The sequence below is a fragment of the Rhinichthys klamathensis genome, unplaced genomic scaffold, assembly GCF_029890125.1.
Source record: "Rhinichthys klamathensis goyatoka isolate OS25496 unplaced genomic scaffold, OSU_Roscu_1.1 h1tg000247l_1, whole genome shotgun sequence".
NCBI classification, from domain to species: domain Eukaryota; kingdom Metazoa; phylum Chordata; class Actinopteri; order Cypriniformes; family Leuciscidae; genus Rhinichthys; species Rhinichthys klamathensis.
The window spans coordinates 1,466,255-1,490,345 of NW_026606769.1; the positions used below are offsets into that span (position 1 = coordinate 1,466,255).

Here is a 24,091-nt window from a genome sequence, read left to right on the forward strand (position 1 = left end):
ATTTGATCTCACATAGACTTAAAGGGATGGTTCACCAAAAATGAAAATTCTGTCCTCATTTACTCACCCTCATGTTGTTCCAAACCCAAGCTCAAACGTGCTGAGTAACACACGAGAATTAACCTCATTGGTTCTCGCCTTCTGTTTACCACAACTGATGTGTACATTGATGAATGCTTTTGTGAATAAAAACCTAAATTAAATCTGTTCATCATATAAAGCCATTGTGTCTCTTCATAAAATTTGGACTAAACCGCTCAATTCATATGGAATCTGAATTCGTTAAAGCATCAAAGTGGTAGTTGCGTAGCTGTTAATGGAGGGACAGAAATCTCTTAAGATTTAATTAAAAACATTAATTTGTGTTACGAAGATGAATGGAACTCTTACAGATTTGGAACAACATGAGGGTGAGTAAATGACAGAATGTTCATTTTTGGGTGAACTAACCCTTTAAACTTGTGTTTTCATGCCTTTTAACAATGTCAAAAACAATCTCAGCACTTTTAACAAAATATAAGGTTTTTTTTTCATGTATATTTTGTGAGCTTATCTAATTGACCTAATGATGTTAACAGAAATCTCAACTCAAAATACCAACTCCAATACAGTTCAAGCAATTGCAATTCCTTCTCAAAAATGTATATTTTCTTGTTTTTAAACAGCATCTAAATCTACTTAAATCCAACACTTTAAGCACAACAAAGGTAGCATTCATTTTAAAATAAAACCTTTAATTTGTATTATTTCAGCAAAGAAACATCATTGTCTTAAAAATATTCTTGTACTTTTCAGAGGGAATCCTGGAGTCAATGCTTCTTTCAAAAAAACAAGTTTAACCGGTTGCTCCAACAACATTCAGTGCTCAAGACGTGTGGTAGAAAAACACTCACTCTCTCCAACGACCTAGTAGTTCCAGAACAACAAATCTATTCAATATTTAATTCCCTGAGGACCTCATCAATAACTGAAATCAACCCATTAAAAAAAAAAAGACATTGGTTTATGCAGCTCTCAAGTATGTTCCATATTTAGGCTGGTTTCATTACATGCTACATTTAAACCTTGAAACATCCTAATGTTTATGATAAAAAGGATCTGTTTTAATTGCATTTTAAAACGAAATGGCATTCATAGAGAGGAAATGTACATTTAAGGAATATTTCACTTAAAATCCAATCGGTATAAAACATTTTTCCTGTCACACTGTTTTGTTAAAAACAAAGAGGCCTGTTAAACATTTGGTTGTGTCCTATATCTGGAATCCACAGATCCTTAACTCATCTGAGACAAATCTTCCCCATCTGAAAGAACTGAAGTGATATGACCTGTTGGACAGGGAGAAGGAGGGTAGCTGGGTTAATCAACCAGGCATAAAAGGTTCATTTTACATTGAAACGACTTTGTTTTGTGAGAATGATTCTTAGATGATGGACAGCTATGAAATCTTGATATGATTATACAATGTATTGTCATGTAGATGCTTCAGAAAAATAATGAAAAACCTAATATCGGTGTGTTTCTCGGAATAAAAAAATCAGCAGCAGCTCAATCCATGAAAGCTGCAAGAAGAACAGGATAATTGGGTGTTCCCCATCCCGTTACTGGATCCCATGAAGGAGAGGCACAGAAACCTTTCCCTTCAACTTTATCATCCAGACAACTCAGATGACATCCCTCTGTCACCTAAGAGCAGAAGAGAAGACATCAACAATTTGCTGAGAGGATGTGGTTACTAGAGCAGGGGAACTAAATGCATTAACTGTGACACCTAGTTACACAAGCTCAATTTGTTGTATTTGAAAAGTGTGCTACAGTGCCTTTAATGATCATTTCAATTATGAATGTGGGACAGTGCTATACTTTAAACCATAACTTCATTGTCACTGTAAATATGGGCATGGTTGGAGTTCAGTTCTGAGACTCCTACTACAAGACAGAACTGAGCTGAATACAGGGGGACAGGAGGACTAAGAGAGTGACTATTGTGTCAGCGAAAAAAACAAGTTTAGAAAACTTACATCATAAAGACCTTTGCCTTGCAGTTTGTAAAGGCGAGGGTTGATGAATCCTAAGGAAGGAAGGCCCTTTAGGAAGCGCTGGTCATTTATTAGGGAGAGAATTCCACCCACTACTGGAGTTGATGCCTTGGAAAAACATCCAGATTACAAAACATCAGAGTTTTACTGGCTACTGTAGAGTGAAATTAAGTTACTTCATATTGCACATTGTTCTTGCATTTTCTGCTGCACACTACTGTTCAAAGGTTTGGGGTCGTAAAAATTTTTTTTACGTTATGCTCACCCAGCCTGCATTTATTTAAACAAACAAAAAAAAAAGATTAAGGTTATTGATAAATGGTAATAATATTTTACAATATTATTTGAAATGCAATTCATTTATGAAAAGACATTACTACAGTCTTAATTGTCACATCCTATCATTTCTTAACATTGAAAACATGTGCGGTTTAATATTTTTATGGAAACCATGATACATTTTTTTAGGATTCTTTGATGAATAGAAAGTTCACAATAACTATTTATTTGAAATTAAAGACATTTATACATTTACAGATGTTTTCTCTGTCACTTTTGATCAATATTTATGATCAATATGTATATCCTTGCTGAATAAAAGTATCAATTTCTTTCCTTTTTTAAATCTAGCTGACCCCAAACCTTTGAAAAGGTATAGTCCATTGTTTTTTAATCAAAATAAAATCTTAGTATGATACACTGCAGTTTTACTGTTCACTGTATTAAAATAAATATGAGCAAAACTGTAATATCACAAGTGCACTTGTAAACGTAAAATGTATTATTTACTAACCGAAGTTCCAGAAACCCATGGTACAGGCACACGGTTGGTGACAACCCAGTAGTTGTCAGACAGCGCTGCTAAGTCTGGGTAGGCTCTTCCAGTGGTGTTGAAATATGTCTGAGGAGGTAGAGGCTGAACACTCTTCAAATACATTCCTACAGCACCGACCTATAGAGAAAACAAAACACAAAACACTGTTTGTAAGGAAAAATTCAGCACTACCTAGAATACAGAATCCCACAGTGCAAAGGCTTTTCCTTCCCAGTGTGACGTGTGAAAAAGAAGCTAACAATCCCGAGCTAACTAAAGTGTACCAGCTCCATTGTGGATCCAGCCTTGATGATGATTTCAGTCAACGCCAAAATTTACAAAGACTTCAGATGACAACAACTTTGGATCAACAACCAAAACTATCATATACTATCCTTATATTTTAATCATTACGAGCACAATTTGTAATTGCTTCCCAACTCCACTGTCTCTGCTTAACTGAATAAATGATGTTTACTTTCACATAACATATTATAGCTGTATTTTACTGCCATATGGGCATTACTTTGACACACTCATCTCTAACTGATAACAGAATACAAATTGTAACATTGAAACAAGCATTTACTGTAAAGCTGCTCTGAAACAATATTGTGTATTCAAAAGATGATAACTGCACACCAGTTGGTGACTTAAACATACAACGTAGGGTCATGAGACAACAACTGTGACTCCATGTGACAATAATGATCTCATACAAATGTTTAAAACAGGAAATAGCCCCTATTTCAAGTACTTAAAAAAATAGACCACATACAGCAAATTCTGAGCTTTTTTCATTGAGCAACAAGATCGTTTTCTATTCGGAACATAGCGAATGATACAGATTTGTGGACCTTTACCTGATAATCTGGCATTGCAAACACGTTACTGAAGCCACCTCCACTGATATAATCTGTAATCTCATAGCTGAGTTTGTAGGGGTTCTTGAAAGAAGTCCCACCCACAGTGGTCACATAGGGACTAGATAGGGAAGAGATTCATCAACTACTTTCAATATAAAAGATATCAGTACTATACAGATTATCTAGAGAGCTATGTCTACCTGGATGCAGGGAAACTCGGCCTGAAAGTATTTCTTTCCTTGGTCAAGTGTCTACAGCCCGCTCCACTGTCACCTGAATTAAAACACAAAGATCTAATTTATGAGTGTGGCTTTCATTGATATCTTATACAAATGAGAAAAAAAATACAGAACTAGCAGATCATGCAACCAACAGTTGATCATATTTCAACTTGACTTTAGTTATCTTACCGGAAGCAAAGAGCATAGATATCCCTCTGAGGCCAATCTTCATGAACTCATTGTTGATGCGGTTCATATAGGCATCAGAAAGACTGTCCTCATCATCTCCATAGCTGATGGTGTGGACCCAAGGCACCGCAGACATGTTGCTGAGCAGCAGCATCCACTGAAGGAACGGCTCCTGAGTCTCATGACGACCTGTAACAGAGACCATGATGAAGTGATATTTACAATGCATGAAACCAGAAACAGACCACCTAAAATTAGAACAGTTGAGGAGATAACCGTCACCATAAGGTCAAAATTGACAATTCTTGTCAATTTATTATAAATTATTTATCCATGTCCATATTTTTTTTTCAATCTAAGTGCCCTCCTTATCTTTAATCATAACAACTTCCCCTCCCTCTTGAAGCGACATCTTTTTTCTGATGACGTGTTTACTGGCGCAAAGGCGGGACATCCAGTCACTCACATGAGATAACAGCAATTGCAAACCACAACCATCCAATAATCCAAGTAATTCCCGATGGACAAAATCAGGTCTCACCCAACATTTTTTCTTGTTTGAGAAGCCATTTCATCGGATATACATCACAACAGGGAAGAAAAGCCGATCGCAACTTCCGTTTCATGCTGACGAAACTGCAAGCTAAACTAAGGCAAATTATGGTCATGAATCTAAATGATTCTAGCTAAAGTTACACTATGTAACTTTTGGCGCTCTAGCGGTTAATAAACAAAACTGCATGCATCTTGAGGAGGGACATTGTAGCCGGAGCTACCTCTCTCACACAGGTACTGGACTACTCCACAGCTTTTGTCACCTCGAAAGGTCTAAAATAGTCCAAAAATAAACACTTATTATAGGTGTACCGTAGTGATTCGACGAAAACCCGGTTTGGAACATGGATTCATGCTCATTATATAATTATTGAACAAAAAAAGTTACATAGTGAACCTTTAACTTAAACTGAAACCATTAAAAAACTGTTTTGTTAAAATAAACGTTGATGGAAACTGAAATAAGTCACATACCTGGATTTGTGAAGACCCATGTAGAAATGTTTGCCCCACTGCTCATGATGTACTCCACATCCAGACTGGCCTCAATGCCAGCTTTCCCACCGCCCTGAGTACCCACGACCCGCTCTACAGCTGACATGTGCGTGAATCCTCCCGCAAAAAGACTCATAAACTCAGCCAAGTCAGCGGGGTGGTAGTACTGCTCCAAGAACTAACCAGTTTACAGTCTCAAGTTAGTGGAGATATTTGGCACAACCAAGAAAAACATACCAGAATACTATTCAAATGATGAAATGAACATTTTCAGTGAAATCTCCACAATAAATATGAGGTGTACCTGTGCCACTGCCTGACTGTTGTTAGTGGCAGTGCCCACATCTTTTGCAGTAAGGTTGTAACGACTCCTAAGGACTGAGGGGGTGACACCCAAGTGATAGCTTAATGCTGACTGTCTTGCTCCTTCCCAGCCTTTACTGATCTCCTTTCCTTTTGGTGGAAAACGGTGAACACCACCCACTAAAAAGACATCAAAAATAGGCTTCATTCATGGTTTTGAGAGTGATTACTTCAAAGATCTTCCATTAAGAACATTGATACCAGCATGTTTATTAGGATAAAATAATGCATGAAAATAATACTAAATAATACTGAAAAACAGAATGTAGTATTGTTGAATGCAGAATATTATTGTCCTTAACCTCATAAAGCCGGACATATTAAATAATACTGGGGGGGGGGGGGGGGGGTATTATTATTTCAATCAATTAAACAGTTTACTGAACCTTTAGACAAATTATCACAAACAAAATCTAAATTTAAAAAAAAGTTTGCAACGTGTTTTATGTTTTGTAGCATAATTCACAAATCAGGTGAATTAAGCCCAAACTGACCAAAAATTATGTAATTTGGTGCAGTAGCTGATTTTTTTATAACTAAAACATAAATTGCAATTCTGATAGCTTTTCAATACAGCATACTACTTACAAAAATTACATATACATATCAGTTGTCACTCTATATCTCCTAAAAATGTCTTAGTAAGATGATATTTTAAATGCTTCATTTTAAATGCTTAATGCAATGCAATACAACGATCACTAAGAAATGTACAAATAAACTTTCCTAAAAAAAACAAAAGCCTTATTTGATAGATACATTGACATGATTTTTCTAAACAAGTATAGATAATAAAGTAAAACTAAGTTGCTTTAGTACCGTAAATGTTTATGTTGAAATATTAATAAAAATAAAAAATCATTAAGGATTTTGCATCAAAAAGATGTGTACCACAACCTAAAGGTGGACATCAAGGCCTTTTATAAACAATCAGAGGGCATGCAAATAAGATTTTTGTTTTAAGAATGTTCATAATTTAGAGGCCTTAGAAATTCATGTATCAAATAGGATACAGTAGGCTTACGGGATTGAAGATGGAGATGAATGGTGTCAGCTGCTCACCAAAGTCTAGATGCTGATGCACATCTTCATGAACTGAGTATAGAGATGTTGACCTCAACAGAGTGTGTGAATCTCTTCTGTAGCGGTGAAATTTAGAGCCGGGGAGTAATGCTTCAGCCACCCTGACAAGGATAGAAAGAAGATGAGAGATCAAAAGTTAATATATGGGAGAACTGGACCATGCTTTATATAAAAGCAGAACAACAAACTAGATTTTTTTTTTTTAAATTTCTAAAGAACTTTTTCTTTTTTGAAGACTATTTTTCTAAAACAAATTCTATGCATATGGTAAAGTTCACACAAATTGTCCTTACTGTACAGTCATGACACACTGAAGAAAGTCCCGTGTTACAACTGTGTCACAGTTTTTGACCCCATGACTCTGGAGCCAATTGTGCACTACTTTCTCGGTCAGCTGAGATGGCTGTACAAGAGCAGCAACTTCTTCCAAACTCAGATACTTCCCTAAAATATAAATGAGAAAATGAGAACTGATTTCTTTATTTCATCATTTTTGATTATATAAAATGAGAGGCTCAATACCATATTGTTGTGAATCTGGGTCCGACACTAGTTTCAGTAACTCTTCCATCTGGTTAACATTCTGCTGCTTCAGTGCAAACGTAAGTTCCACTTCCTCCAAAGGTCCAACCCGTTCAACTAGAATCCAGTCCTCAGGCACACTAAAACATTGGGAATAACATTAGCTATGTTTCCATCCAACTTGTGAATTTAACTTATGTGAAAATTGGAATATCGCATAAAATATTTGCAAATAAAGCACCATTTTCATCCCATGTGTTCAAGAAAGAGAACAAAATCATCAATTCCTGGGAAATTGGCGCAAAAATATCTGTAATACAAATGGAAGTTGCTGTAATCGGGGAAGCCACAGAACGCTTCGAACTAAACGCAATAAACGCTGTCATGCTATCTTGCATTCGGATGCTGGTTTTTGGGAACACAATCATGTGAGATGCTTCTGGAAGGGAATTAAACCAAATCATTCTGATGACAGACTTTGGCTCAGGCATTTCAGGATGACCAAACCAACATTTGAGATGAAATTGGTCTGCTGGTTAGTCCAGTTATCCAATCACATCCACTGTTGAGTCATATGAGTTTTTTTGTTGCACATTGAGGTATTTAAACTGTAAATGTGTTTTCATCATAATTTATGCATATCTTCTAATTGGATAAAAAAACTTTTATCCGCCTCAATTGAGCGCATACATTTTTAAAGCGCATTTTTAGAATTTGTCCATCTTTGCATCTCCATCTACGTTGTCGAATGATATCCCAAAATGCGCATGAAAATAAGTGGATGCAACATAGCTATTGTTAAAGGCCTGTTTAGTGTAAAGCCATATGTGGAAATTGCATCGATCACTTAAAGTCACATAAAGTGACCAATATAATTCATAGTTTGGACTTACGAAGCATCTTGGTCAGCCTCAAGCAGCTCCCCGCTGACCAGCCAAATTAAGCTCAGGACAAAAACAGCAATCCTGTAAAAATAGAACACTGTCACTTTAAGAACCCACTCTGATGGACATTCAATTATTTTATGGTAAACGCACAAGAGCAAGCTTACTTTGACTGACTTTCGTCTTTTTAACTCCAATAGTCAACTTAAACAATTAGCATTAGACAGCAAACCAACAGTACACAAGGAAGGTAACGTTAACACGTTTGTCCTGGCCATCTGACCTCGTGAGGTGAACCATAGTCTGTGAGACTTACAAACAGTCTTTTGCAAAATACGATCAATAAACTATGACTACTGTAAGATAACGTTTGGTAAACAACAAAGTACTCACCGCATTGTTTTCGCGTTCATGCACCTTGATATCTGATTCTGAAAAAGACCACAACACCAATGCCTGTGACCGAGTGTACTAATCATGTGATGGTCACGTGACCATGCATCAGCTGATCTTTTATTTTGATTGAGGAAGTTAATGTGCTGTAAGCTTTACTGTCTATGGCTGTAAATGTCTGCAAATGAAAACTTGTAAGAAATGCAGAGGAAGTCTTAGTTTTCGTAACGATCTTATACTACAGGTAACAGTGTATATAGGTTATTTTTATGCGCACATTTTTAAAGGCTTTTTTTATCAAGTTATACTTTGACGTCTGTACAAAAATTACGGTAAACCAGCCAAATTATTTCCGGCCAAAATAGTTGTAACGTATTTTTTGCCTGATTTTCTTGTCAGTTCAGACCTCGACATTCGAGTTGAGTTTAAATGTCCGTTAAAAAAGAAAAAGAAAATACCGATTAATTTTGACTGATATTAATTTGAATATTTGTATTTTGTGAGTAACACTCATTAAATATTTATAAGTATATATATTTATGAATAAAATATATTTTATGAACACCCATATGTTTGTTTGTTTGTATTTGTAATATATATATATATATTGCCCATAGATGTTAATTTCTGACACTGCAAACACATAATTGAGATATAAAATAGCCTACTTTATTGTTAGTTGATGTAAGTTTATTTAGTTTTGAGGAGATAATGATCCTCTCTACTCAGTGTGTGTGTCATAGGGAAAAGGCAATAATCTTTAATATATACATATAACAACTAAAATATATAGCCTAATCATGGGGACATTTAGTTAGATGTTTTGAGCTTTACAATTGCACTGTTTACTCATTGTAGCATGTCCATTCCTTCTTATAAAAATACACATTTACACAGAAAAAAATTGTCAGCTTAAATGAAATACTGTAAATGACAAAAGATCTGTAACTGGTGTCTAGGCCCTGTGAACTATTTCAGAACAATTAATCAAAAGTCAAGAAATGGTTGAGTGTAAAAATACTGTATTGTACGTACTATATTACATTGTTTTGAGTGGTAAGAATAAGGGTTTTTTGTCACTAAGATACTTTCCAGTCCAACTCTTTCTGATAGCATACTTACTAATGGAATGGCATCTGTTTATCTGATGGATCTGACTGAGCAGTCATTGGAAGTTAGATTTCAAAGAGTGCAAAATGCAGAATGAAGACGACACACCTCATACCATGATCTTAATAAATGTTCATTTGGCTACTAGAATGTGTTTAGTTTGCTGTCTCTACTGAACATTAGTTATTAGTATGGCAGACATGGATGAGGTCAGAAAGGAAGCAGGATAATTGTACTTCCTGGCAAAAAAAGAATGATCTACAGTATTTTAGGCCCAGTACAGCAGTGTAAAGTTATATAAATTAAGTGTTTGGGTAGTGCCATTGGACATATGCTTTACCTCAACATTGTGATCCAAGGTTGAATCTCCATGGTATGCCACATTTTAGGCTGGACATTTTGAAATTTCCGGTTTAAGAACTTGAGCATAGCTGTGATAAAATTATAATGGATGGTTATGTTCCCTCTTTGATTCCAGTAAGTGGCAAGTGAAAATAAGCATACACTTGACTGATTATGCATATGATAGTCTTTTATTTTTTGTATGTTGACAAGGTGTAAAATAGTAGAAAAATGGATAGCATTAAGAAAGAAACAGATCTAAATCCCAATGCATTCACTATTGGGAAAATCATATATCACAGTGCATGTCTTTAGTAGCTTTATAGTAATCTTTTCGTAGGTTGTATTTTTGTCCAAAACAATTATTTGATATTTTTTGGTGTTTATACAGAGGTTCACTTTCAAAAAGAAAACTACACTGAGAATTATTACCTGGAGTAAGATGTGAGGCAACTAGCCTCAATCTCCCCTAACTCCATTTGTAGCCTACACCAAACTGAGTTTCTGCATAGTGAAAAGGAATGATATGGTTTGTATTTTAAAGTAGGCTATACTGTATTGCGATTTAAACTTCGCATAAACGTATAGCATGGGTCTTTTCAACTGTAGATGGCAGTGCGCGCGCATTAAATGGGGGACGATTGCGCAAAAGATGTAGCATGAAAAGCAACAATTTCTAATTAAAATGGTATTATTGACCTCCAATACGTCTATTTATGTTATTATTATTATTATTTAGAAGAAGATTATTTGTCAATGTCATAAAAAACAATAGACCTAGCCTATAATTGGCTACTAAGAAAATTCCTAGCAAAGCAGAATAAGTGGACAGGAAACCTTTCATTGTTTATTATTAGTAAAGCTCATTCGGTTTAGCACAATTTATTGATATAAAATTGGCATTCTAACTAGCTGTAATATTAGTCCTCTGAGAATATTGTTGGGGATTTGAAAACACAAAATATCTTTCCAACGGGGGGCGCTCTTTGAGTACCAAGCAACAGGCATTCCGTGTTACTCACATTCAAGATATTAACACTTTCTAAAGAGCAAAGGGGAGTTTCCAAAGTCATCAAGTCCATCCAACTTTGCCATTTTCGGCCAGAGACCACTGAAAATGACTCCCAAGAAGACTGCCGCTCCCTTCCTATGGTTTTCCTTTTGCTTTGGGAATATTATTGAGGCAGTGGTGCTGGGATCGGTGCAGTACCCCTCTGATAACGGGCTTCACTCACATCTGGATGCGCGCGGTCCTGCTGAAGACAGCACGAGCTCCACATCTGTTCATGTTCCGTCTTACATGATCTCTCTGTACAGGACTTTATCGGAACTGGACCGACGAGGAGGCAACGGCAGCCAGACGCGCACCAGAAGATATGCCAACACAGTGACCAGCTTCATGGACCTGGGACAAGGTGAGTGAGATTGACAGATAGATAGATGGGTTTGTAAAATGATCTCATTCCGGCCATCAGTGCGGATTTCATACCTTTCAGATTGAGCCTGCATGATCTGTTTATTTTGATATATTATACTTAGCACATAAAATCATTAATTGTAATAAATTGTATAGGCCTAAGGTATACATGCTGCCGTAATAACTCACTTAATATCATGGCGTAGCTTATAAATAACAGCTCACACTGTAAGATGATTGATCTCGGTGTGACTATGACTGAGAGTCTTTAGGCTACATTAAGAAAGGCCTATTTCACCCATGATATTGCATAGCCTTGAAATTCTCTGATGCTTTGGATTATATTATTATCAGTCAAATAATTTGTTGCCGATTAACAATACTAATAATTAAGCTATTAATTATAGGCCCAATTACGAACCACAAATTGCACTAAACATATCATATTTGGTTTATGCATTAGCCATTAATAAGGGAACTGCGCAGTTTTGCGCGTGTAGCCTACAGTTACGCGAATAGACTGTTTTTCTTTTGGCAATTAAACTCGAAAAGAACAATAATTTAGTAAAGACTATACGGTGATTCCATATTGCTGTGCGACTGCGTGATTCCATGTTTTTGAAGCTCAAGTTTAATTTTTTGTTTAGGATCATCTACTTACCGATAATATTTTAGAAATAGGCCTACATAAAATACCAAAAAATAAATTATATGAAGTCAAATGTCTCAAATTTCCACCATCTGTGACACATAAACTTCAGCAGCACCTTGAGTTAAAGTAGGCTATCTAAGCACGCGTTCTCCCCTCCAGGTGTTGCTGATAAAGATAGAGAGACATCTTAATTTAAAACTTATGTTCAAATAAAGATTGTCACGTAAAAATACATAATTTGTTAAATGCAGTGTGTCAACTATCCGCCCGGCCAAATAGCCTACATGGGGATTTGCGTGAAAACACTTTTTTTTTAAGTAGGCTATATAGCCTAAGCTATAAAGTTAAAAAGGTTCTGGTCTTGAATTTTCGATGGATTGAAGTGACATTCATACATTATTACATTTGAGGCCACAGCCTTTGAATAATAAAAAAGCGCCCAATGTCACATTTGTTTAAGGGTGGACAAATGAGGGTGGACACATTTGTTTAATTCACATTGAGGGTAATAGAATTAGCATTAGCCTATATGAATTCCAAGCATAATATTTCCACCTTATATTTTCACACATTTTGTTAAAAATGGAGACTCAAGAAATTTGATTCGATCTCTCTGAGTTCTTACAAAGAAAATAAAACGATGGATGTCACTTTGTTTAAAAAAAAAAATAGTGGGGGACCGTGGTGAAGATGACGTCACTAAATGGCGAATGCAAGGATCGTAAATATTAATTAGGCAGAAATGCCCAAAAGTAATTTAAACCACAATTTAAATAGCACTTTTGCCAACATAAAACTAAGTTACACAGTGATATAAAGCAGCAATTATTCTTACTGACAAATTTAAGTGCTAAAATTAACTTGTACCGTATTTAAATTATACCTTCACATATACATCTGATGCTTTTGGGCCCATAATTGTGTTGGTGTGTAATGTGTATACATGCATAGACCAGCTCTAATCATCAGCAGTGAATTGTTGATTCAATGGTAGGTGGCTTGTTATGAATATGTGGAGTTTCTGTTTCAAATCTGGCCTGGGAGTGTAGCATGCTTCTTTGTGAAGATTGTCCCACCTGTTCCCATCATAAATTATGCCAATAAATGTTCAAGAAAAAAAAAAAAGATTCTAAACAAAATTATTTATATTTATCCAATGTATGAAAAAAAAAAGTATTAAAGTTATAACCAAAATATGACTGTGCACTGTCTGAAGCCATACACTTTAAGAAATTCAGACAATATTTGTAGACCCCAAGGTACTTGACTGGAACTTGAGTCCCTGACTGCCTCAGCTCATTTTCTAGGTTATGTCATTGTTTAGTCTGGCAAGCGGATATTAGCTTAGAGGAAGATGCTTTACTCTACACCCCTCCACTCTGTTCACCTTTCTTTCTTTTTTTATAGCATTCCTTTGTCTCAGAGAGGAGATGTATAGTGCTTTTCTTTCAAAACACCTCTTTTGCATGCTCCTTGCACTCATGTAACAGTTTGCAATTACCATTCTGAAGGTCTCTCTCATAGTGTAGCATCAATATATGTCCCGATCTGGCCTTTGTGCAGCCACCTCATATTGGAAGAATCCTCTTCATGTTTAACCCATGAAACTGCGGTCTCTGTATCAGGTTGCATGGTACTCTGGGTTCCATATTTGAACTGTATGTCAAGATGTCAACATCGAAGCTTGTTTTACTCTAAACGCAAAGTCTGGTCTCTCTTAGCAAAGGTTGGTTCTGCATCATCTCAGTCACGGATGAGAGACTGAGTATTGGATGAGTTCTTTTAGCCAATTTCTTTCTCCAGACAAAGAAAAAGAGAGGACAACATCTTGCAGACAGAGATTTTGTTGCAGCGAAGTTAGCTGTGCGAATAATGAAAGACCAGTTCATGGTGGCCACAGAAAACTGAGGTCCACCTCGGCTTGAAATGTTACCTAACATTTAATTACACCCTTAAGCCACCCACCCTTCAAATTTACTACATCCTCCTGAGGACATATAGGGGAAGCTGACATCTTCTCTGAGAGCTGAGCATTTCCAATGTCCTGCCAAACCTTCTTCTCACTCAATCAGTGTAATTAGCAGACGCTGCCAAAGGCCTTCACAGTCTGACAGGTCAGCCAAATGCTCTCCACCTGGTCTCCGTGAGCATGCTGCACCTCGTGTTTGGAGAAGTCATTCAGGCCCTTGAATGTTATTCTTATTGAGTAGATGGAATGACAATTTGTGTATGCCATTTTCACAAAAGCCATATGTAAGATTGTTCATAGTAAGGTGAGGAAACGCATCAGTGTTTGCCTCTTGTAAGCTTGCTGCATTCATTCTTAAAATTCAAAAACGTCCTATTTCAATGCTAACCCATTCTTTCCCTTACACCTTCAGATGAGCTTTCCCTGAAGTTCCATCAGCAGTACACATTCGACCTGTCTGGTCTCTCACGACTGGACGAACTGATGGAGGTGGAGCTGCGGGTTCTGAGGAGGCCACCGCCTGACGTCTTAAGTTTAATCTCCCGTGGTGGGAACCTGTACCGACTTCTCCTTGGCACCTGCTCCCTCCCGGGATCCTCTCACCAATCTCTTCTCCTCACCTCCAGGACCATTGATCTTCTAGATACCGCTTCAGCCACATGGGATGTGTTTGACGTTGGTGCAAGCGTGAAGACCCACCTCAAGTTGCACAGGACCGTGGAAGGCAGCAGGCCCTTGTGTTTCAGCATATCAGCCGTTTCGGATTCAAATAACGAGGCCGTGCATCCCAGCATGCTGGGTCTGAGCCACGTGGATCAGCAGACCCATGAAAGAGCCTTACTGGTGGCCTTTTCTCGAACTCGGAAAAAGGAGAACCTCTTTAGGGAGATCCGTGAGAAGATAAAGGCCATGAAAAGTCGTAAATTTCCCGCACGGGAGCATGATATTAAAAGTCATCCAAGACATCGGCGGAGGAGACGGACAGCACTAGCAGGCCGTCCTGGTGTAGGACCTGTTACAGGAGGCGGCGGTGGAGGAAAGGGAGGTGGCAGACGGAGAACACGTTGCAGCCGGAAGCCGCTTCACGTGAACTTCAAGGAACTGGGTTGGGACGACTGGATTATTGCGCCACTAGATTACGAAGCTTATCACTGCGAGGGTTTGTGTGACTTCCCGTTGCGCTCACACCTGGAACCGACCAACCACGCCATCATCCAGACTCTCATGAACTCCATGGACCCAGAGTCCACCCCTCCAAGCTGTTGCGTTCCTTCTAAACTCAGTCCCATCAGCATCCTGTACATTGACTCTGGGAATAACGTCGTTTATAAACAGTATGAGGACATGGTGGTGGAGAGTTGTGGGTGCAGGTAGCAATGTGAGCGAGGGGTGAGCTACCCCTGGACCCTACGAAAGCTGCCGCTGCCTCATACGCAGAGGCCAAGCACTGCATTGTGGGCAAGACGAAGCAGTCAGAGCTGGTGAGAGGGACAGTGTGTAAATGTGTGACAACGAGCATGTGTGTATGTTCAGACGGCGATAAGAGTTGTGTTTATGAAAGCGAGCAGAGGACATGTGTGCCGAACAGCTCCAAATTCCCTTACAACACCAAATAAACAACTCCTCAACAGAAAATGAGTGAAAACCTAGGCTTTCCAGAAATTATTTTACATCCTGTTAATGTAAACTCAATGATAGAGTGTTGAAGTATCCTTGCAGCAGCGGTAGAAAAGTTGGCCCCGTTAAGACTCGGAGTCTGAGAATCTGTCAGCGGTAGCACGCAACTATAACGTGTATAACAGTAAAGGTGCTTTGCATGACAGTCAGCTTATATTCAAGATGAAATAGCTCTGCAGAATTCGATAGTTCCTCTGAAAATGTTTCTCAGAGGAGTCTAGTGGCCTTAATCAAATACGGCATTGACTGAGTGAAAGTTAACACTTTTGACTCCATTCTAAATCTAAGGGGTCAAAGTGTAGCTGGTTAGCCTGGCCTCATTAGCTCCTGCTGGTAAATGTCACATCTCCACCATGTGGCTGCAAAAACACCTTTCTCAATTGGCGGCCATTCAAAAAAGCTGTATATTCTAATGGAATAAAAAAAACGAAAAGCAACATTTAAAACACAGATCTTTCATTATATTAAAGTAGGTATTTTACCAGGATTTTTAAAGTGTAAAACTTGCAAACTGTCTTTTGTAACAGTGCAGGACAGTCACTAGTAAAGGATTTGGGACTGTGCATGTGTGATCCCATCAGCCATCAGCCCAGGCCTCAGCATTGTCATGAGTCATGACTCATGACATAATTTTCCTGCAGCTTTAGAATGATTAGTCACATGACATTTATGGCTCAAGTGATTGGCTTGAAAATTACAGATTGAAAATTTCTGAGGGTCCTTGTCATACTAACTGACAGCTTTCTCCTAGTGCCTAGACCTTCATAATCATACACAGTATGGTTTTCCTTTTTTTAACTTTAGATGCTTCTAGAACCAAAAGACACATGTGATAATTGAGCATGACAGTTCTGAATTTTATATCAAGATAACCCACCTATACATTTGATGTAGAAAGGTGGAAATCTCAACATTGGCCCACATAAAAAAGAATAACACATAACAGTGTTTAGCACATCATTTTACATTCTTAAAATAACATACTCAATGCTAAAAACTAAAATGAAGCTCTTTAATGAGAATGAGAAACTAGGCGTTTTATAAAAAATGTTGATGAGACCACATTTGGCTTCGGTCGGATGATAAAGCTGCAGTATAGTACATGATGTATGCAATATGTGCTAGATAAATGACTTCATTGCATGGAGCGACCTCAGACCTTATTTTGTGAAAGGCGCTGTGGAGCCAAAATCAAAATGATTGTTTTGTTTTATCCTGACACTAGATTTGGCTGTTTGAGTGTCTACTTTCAGGGTTCACTTACATTTACTGAGAGCGTTTGTTTACTTGCACTGCTAATTAGATTAGATTACTTTTATCCTTTAATGTCATGCCTTATTATGGATTATCAAACAAATCTGCAGTATTTTCTCAAATGTTTGATTTAAATCATTTATGTATGAATGATAGCCACAAGGTAAAATAATTATGCCTTGTAACATAACATAACAAAAATAGACTTAATTTATGCCTCTAAAGGGATCTTTAAAGGGATACGCTCACCTAAAAATAAAAATTATATCATCATTTAATTCTTTCTTCAGTGGTACATAAAAGATGTTTTGAAGAGTGTTGGTAGCCTAACAGTTTTGGTTACCATTGACGTCCATTTTTTGGCCCAAAACTGGCCAAAAACAGAGATATTTCTAAAAATATATTTTATGTTCCACGGAAGAAAGAAAGTTTGGGTGAACTATCTCTGTAAACTCATTTTAGTTCAGTTTATAGGAAAGTTTTAGAACCTCTTCAAAATCTAAATCAAAATAAAGCTTCTAGCATTTGTTAATCTCAGTGTCAGGTCAGAAATATTTGCCTGCTTACTGTTTATATAACATCAACTGTTTCCTCTATGAAGAAATACAAAGCAGATTTTTAATTCATAACAGCAACTGTTTCTCTTTCTTTTTTTGACATTTCTCCATGGTAATTCCCCTCAATCAATGTTGGTCTCGCTGTATGGGAATGATAATCACCTAAATTGTCCACGGTGGCATTATGAAAGTTACATTCCTAAATCAACGGACCACAGAAGAATTAGCCAGAGCATCTGCGCAGTTCAGAACAATATAATGGCACGAAATCTGTGCGATTCTCAAGAAAACTTCCTGTGTGGTTTCACAGTACATTATTGTCATGACTGTTGGTGTACAAGCTTGTTGTTTTGATCGTTTTTAAGTACTTTGGTGGAAATAAGTGAACTTTTAAGTTACCATTTCTTTTTAAACAAATTACGTCGAAGACAGTTGCATGCCTCACAATATTTCTTCAGTTCCCATTCAAATCATGCTGGTCTGTTTTTGTTCTGCAGACTGTTTGAACTCAGGACTGTTTGAAAAGATAAAGCAAAATCTATTTCAAACCTATAAAAACGAATTAATTTCATTTGGCCAGTCAAGGATAATTCAAGCAATATCCCTCTTTCGGGGTCTCTATCTCCTCTCATTGTAAACATTCCCAACCGTATGTGCTTGCTCCTTAATCTAATTCCTCTCAAGGCAGTTTCTCCAAACAATTTGATTCTTTTTATAAGCAGTCTTTCTTTCACTATTGACACGATCGTGATATCACACCTAGCTGGAAAAGATTAACATTACGGGGCGCCATCTTTGGCTCAAGGAGATAAAGAGGCATGAAGAGTGCCGTTGCCTCTTCTGTTGTTCGGAGGTCTGGAGGTTATCAGCTTAAGCGCTGCATGGGTTACTTCAGCTGTGTCTCGCTACTTTACTAAAGTGAAAAGCCTTAGGAGACATTTAGTAGAGAAGGAGTTTCAATTCAGCATGCCAAGTGCTCTCAGAGAAATGAATGCAAAGCCTGCAGGATTGTCATGGTTCAGTAGAGAGGTTTGGCACCCCTCGGATATACATGCTGATCAGTGCTAAGCAATGTTAACTTACCTTCACCGATATCTGGTTTACTTTACTGTAAAGCAGGGGAAATATATGTTGCTCCAAAAAAGGGGAGGGGAGAACAATAAGCCGTGACTGATTTTTTCTTTCTTTTTACTAGAACAAAGGCTTAAAATATAAGTGTAAATTATTGTACACATGCCAAAAACGCTTTATGTATTGTCTGCGAAAATGATCATTTTAAAGTAAAAACCAAGGATAATGTCCAAAACTGTCTTAAAAAGGGAGAATGTCTATTTTTATGGACTTTTTATTGTAAATGCACTGTGTATCTGAGAGTATGTATACTGTTAGATAAGGAATTGTACATAATTCAATTGTAAATTATCTGCAATATATTGATTTCTTGTTTCTTTCTTGTTTTTTGGGGGGATATGTTTATTAGTATATGTATTAAAAAATATATATAAACAAATTTCAATTTAAAAAGCAAAAAGTAAACACACTTAGCATCTCTTTATACTTCTTTATTGCATTGTCTTTTTTGTACAGATGATTATATATATATATATATATATATATATATATATATTATATATATAAAACACTCCCGCACTCCCGCAGCAAATCTTCTTTCCCAGACATCCACATGAAAGTGAACCTTCGGTGACTGTCTGACTCACCCACGGTTCCGGAATCATTATTGGGTTTGTATTTTGTCTCATTTTTTTGCCAGCAAGTATTCAGGAAGTTTCCAGGTGATTCTAAATTCCGCACAACACGGGGTGAAGAGGGGGATACGGTATTGTCCGGCGCTGGTAGGGGAGCCGTGTGCCATTGTGTGCTAAACTCCAGGAAACGCTAATGTGTGGAGGGTCTCTGTGGAGGCGGGGGTTTTTTTCTTCAGAAATGAATGACTTTGTGCCCTGCCATTGAGCACTTGTCCAGAGGTTATGATGCAAGAGCAACGAGGAGATGGATCATCACTCACTTTTATTACAATACCTCCAATATTTAAAAAGGAGTAACAGAGATAACTTATTCAAAGACGTTTATGCCGTCTGTTAATCTGTTTTTGATGGATAGCAAAACTAATCTGAATCAAGGTCACTAATATTTCCTTTGTTGAGTCTACAGATACTGCAATAATACACTATATCAAACAATTATTAGAGACAGAGAATAGGTGGCCCCTCACCAAGTCCATTTTTTTAGGGATGCTTTAAATGAATACTGACCCCCAAATATTTGAACAACTGCCTGGAGTCCATGACAAGAGGGGATACGGTTTTTCTTTATGAGAGGAAAGATCTTTTTAAACACGCTTGTTTCTTTTTTATTGAATCATGTCGCAGAATCACAAGTGAGACCAAAAAAAGCACTGCAGTGTCCAGACTTTGACATCTGTCCAGATGCCTTTTCCTGAGAGCCACTTCGGTCCATATAAAATCTCATTCAGATCAAAAAGTTGATAGACAGCTTGAGATGGAGGAAATGATGAGGCTGACATCCAAATGTTTTTTTTGGGATAAATAATATAGTCAGATTCTGTAGTAACACTGTAACTTCCATTTAGACACTTGACACACTAGGTATTAATGCTATTTTTAAAGATGAATGCATACAATTTTATTAAAAATGATTGAAAAAACAATATAAAATATAGTAAGTTTATTAATACACTAAATATTTTAAATTTAAAAATACATTTATTTTCAGTTGGCTAATAAGTGACCGCATTCCTAGGTCACTTGCTACATATTTTCTAAAATGTTTTTTTCATTTATTTATCGAAATATGTATATTAAAAAATAAAACCCATAATAAAATTAATATATTTAAACTATATAAAATATACTAAATACAGTATGATACAATAAATATTCAAAATGTATGGTCATTTATCCATTACTACATATTTTCTAACATGGTAATTTTTTTATTTTTTTAAGTTTTCCATCATTAAGGAAATCTCATTTCCATGGCCAGCATGTTGTAAACTTAGGCTACATATCAAACAGGCTAAATATGTCAATTTTGTTGTATGATTGCATGCATTTATCTAGGGGTTTTCTAATAGGATACATTCTGGTTTGCGCTTAAACTAGAACTGCACAATAAAATCCATGTCTTTTCTCAAAATATTGGGCATTTACCATTTCATAAAGCTTTTCCAACATGTTTGATGTGTCCCTTCTGAATACATTATACAGCATTACACCGAACGTATATGAAACTGGCGCCCACAAAATACTAAAGATTTTGTAATTGTTCTGCTTTCATGCACATGGCACTTTTAATATAGCTGAATGCAAAAGCAGTTCATTGCATCAAACTCAGGGTTGTCTGGCTTGTCTTTTAGTGTGTTTTTCCCATGAAGATTTTCATACATTTTTGCTCACTTTACTTTTCGTTTCACTTCTTACTTAAAGCGCATGATTCCACTATTACACTCTGATGTTAATGTAAATACTGTGTTTAAACTGACCTTATTCCCCTAAACCGAATCAATAGCAATGATGGGCCACCGTTGGGGACAATTCTGGCTCTCTTTAAGTTACACAACCTGAAAAACATTTTCAATACTCCCGTGAGAGCAGGCTTGTGGGATGGGATGCACTGTTTGCTTTTCCTACACTCAAAGTTTGTGTCATTGAAGGAGAATGTAGGACCTGAAATATATATATGAATAGGAAATAGCTACAGTATCTGTGCTGCTATAATGTTTTGGAAGACACATCTCACAACAACACCAAATACAGTAGGCTTAGATTTAGTAGAAAAGATCTATTTCAATTTTAACCCCAGATCAGAGCGTATCAGATGATGTTAAGTTGGTACAAAAACTGGGAGAGAGGGGAACAAAGAGCAACTATTGCAAATGTCAAAACAAAACATAACAAAGACCAGGGGGAAAGAAAATGATCTATTGCAGATGATATTTGGCAGGAAAATACCAGAGTATCTTTGGAACGATTCTTCATCACCACAAGAGAACCCAAACCACTCTGGAGACGTAAAACAGTAAAGCTTGTTTGCTTTGCCACAATTCAATCCACCCGGGCAGGATTACTCCATTTCCTTCTATGAACTAGCCCTGCCTCCTGGTTTAAATCAAGGATAAGCAAATTAAGGGGCTTTGTCATTCTTTTTGAGAAGGCTGGAAAGGAAGATTAAAGAGACCTGGGCTTACACGGAGAGTCCCGACTCTCAGAGAGAACGGGAAACAGATCAGATGGAAATATTTACTCTTCGTTTGGTGAGTCGCTCTGCAACAAGATGCGCCAATCACTGCCGGAACGGTCCACCTACAGGACGTCCTGGCACTGAAGACGACAGATTTCAAATCAACGGAAGTTGGTGTCAGTACTTGCTGAGGACCTGTGGTGTTGTGGCAAAGCCTTTTCTAAAGAAATATCTGTCATCATTTAGTGGCCCTTGGGGGAATTTCCTTGCCACTTTTTCCCATATAATGAAAGCTCCAAAATGCCAAAAAAGGGCCATTGTATACCGCTACTTTTTCACAGTGTCAAGTTAAAGTCGCAATGAAATCAAAATGGTCAATTCTTATTTTTTCTGGGATATTGCAGTATTTATTATAAATGCCCAATCCGTGAATACCCAATTCATGTGCCCTCATAATCAAAGTAACTTCCCGTCCCTCTTGCAGCGACATCTTTTCTCTTGTGACTGGTGTGAGGTTGGGACAACCTGTCACTCAAATGATTTACAGCAAACCACAACCATACAAAAATCCTTTCTGTGCGAACGGCACTAAAAGAATCAAATATATTCCAAGTTTTTTTAAGGAGAGTAAAATTTGGTTATTGGCTCATAACCATCTACTCTGGTGGACTTGAGAATGCGATGATCTGATCTGCAAACAAATCATTCAGAATTTGATGAATAGATCGGACTCAAAATAATTATTTGCTCAGGAATTGGACATCCCTTCTCTCAGTTCTTTCAGTGAATAATGATACAATTTTGGTCTGTTCCATCACAAGGCTTTAGAAGACGTGGAATACAGCACTTGAGTCATATGGACCAATTTATGATACTTTTATGGTGCTTTTTTGTAATTTTGGAGCTCGACAGTCCCAGTTCTCATTCATCTTTATTGTATGTTAAAATGTGGACAGGATATTCTTCAGAAATTAAGAAAATAAGTCATACAGGTTTGAAAAGACGTCACTAAAATATGAGAGTTTTTTTTAATGTTTCATTACATTGACTGAGTTTTGATGTTTCATTACATTGACTGAGGTGGTTAGAGGACTGAATAACATTACGGGTCCCTGGGCATTTGAGGTAAACTCTCAAAATATTTCACTTGGTAATTCCCAGGAAACCATGCAAGTGGAGAACAAACCTACAGCCGGGTTTTCTTATAAGAGGTCCCGCTTTGGCTCCCCATTCACCATAAAGCAAACTCTTGGGATATGTCAGGAGCCAAGTTGGGGCCTAAAGAATCCAAACAGGTCTCAAGCTAAGAGAATAGCAGCTTTACAGGTAAAACACTATTCCAGAATCCTGCTGATGCAGTCTGGAGAATAAAAATGATCCAGGGTTAATGTTGAGGTCCATTCATGTGGAGACAGCTCAAATATGCATAATTTTTCTGCCTTTAACCAGGGTCAGCCCAAGTTTCATTAAAATTCATAATATTGTGGTCCATGCTAGTACAGGCATTTCCTGCCATATTAATACAATTTCTCTTCAGAAAGAAATCAAATCACATGTAACGTCCTGATTGTAAACCATTTCATTGAAAAGCCAAACAGAAAAGGTTGAAGGGATCATACACAAGTGATAAAGCAATATTCAGCAAAAGCTTTCCTCCTCAAATACTGAATATCTGAATATTCAAAACATTTCATTCATGACAATCAACATTGTAATTTGTAATTTAACTCTACTAAATGATTATAGCAAATACATAGAAATTCAAAATTTCTCTCCCAATGACAGAAATCAACTGCAAAAAAATCTAAAATTTGACAATGTCTCTTTACAAGCTTTTATTGATTCAATTGCAAAATGTTTTATAACAATATATCGTATTTGTCAACAATTTTAATTAAACTATACTTCTGTATAGTTTACATTACGTATTGTTTTTTTTTTACTCATGTTATAGTTTTTTTTCACATTTTATTATAAAATAACTTTATTTAATGTTTTATGTTGAAAAAATTATTTTCCATCGAGAGGACAATATCTTCATGCCAGGCTGTTGTTGTATATAAGAATCTTGTTCTTAAAGGTGCATTGTGTAATATTTAGGAGGATCTGTTGACAATATTATTTACATAACTAAGTTTTCAGTGGTGTATAAAGACCTTACTTAATGAACCGTAATGTTTAACCTTAGAATGAGCCATTTCATACAGCCTGGTTAAAACCAGACCATTCTCAGTTGTAACTGAGTTATGGTCTGGCAAAGCGTCATAGACAAATCATTTCCAGAGGGGCGTCACCAACGGACATCGCGGATAGACCTAAACCCAATCAGAGCGATGAAGGAGATGACGTATGCAGAGCGGCAGAAACATCTCCGAGTGTTGTTCTTTGCTCGGTTTTTAACTAAAAGGAAACGTTCAAATCGCTCAAAACAGACGCGATAGCTGATTCGAACGAGTGATGTTCGACGG

General features: G+C 37.0%; 2 protein-coding genes across 2 annotated transcripts; one reads left to right on the top strand and one right to left on the bottom strand.

Annotated features, from left to right (window-relative positions):
- Positions 1-713: 713 nt before the first annotated feature.
- On the bottom strand, positions 714-8,539 carry tpp1 (tripeptidyl peptidase I). Its single transcript, XM_056266295.1, has 13 exons — positions 8,425-8,539; positions 8,041-8,112; positions 7,148-7,287; positions 6,919-7,069; positions 6,605-6,726; positions 5,484-5,662; positions 5,159-5,357; positions 4,130-4,318; positions 3,920-3,992; positions 3,717-3,837; positions 2,833-2,991; positions 2,022-2,147; positions 714-1,686 (listed from the first exon to the last, which is right to left on the bottom strand). Exons 1-13 carry the CDS (start codon positions 8,508-8,510, stop codon positions 1,549-1,551), a joined length of 1,755 nt encoding a protein of 584 aa, XP_056122270.1. The 5' UTR covers positions 8,511-8,539; the 3' UTR covers positions 714-1,548.
- A 2,190-nt stretch (positions 8,540-10,729) lies between these two features.
- Positions 10,730-15,468, top strand: gdf7 (growth differentiation factor 7). Its single transcript, XM_056266379.1, has 2 exons — positions 10,730-11,291; positions 14,327-15,468. The coding sequence occupies exons 1-2, from the start codon at positions 10,994-10,996 to the stop codon at positions 15,286-15,288; spliced, it is 1,260 nt and encodes a 419-aa protein (XP_056122354.1). The 5' UTR covers positions 10,730-10,993; the 3' UTR covers positions 15,289-15,468.
- Positions 15,469-24,091: the final 8,623 nt, after the last annotated feature.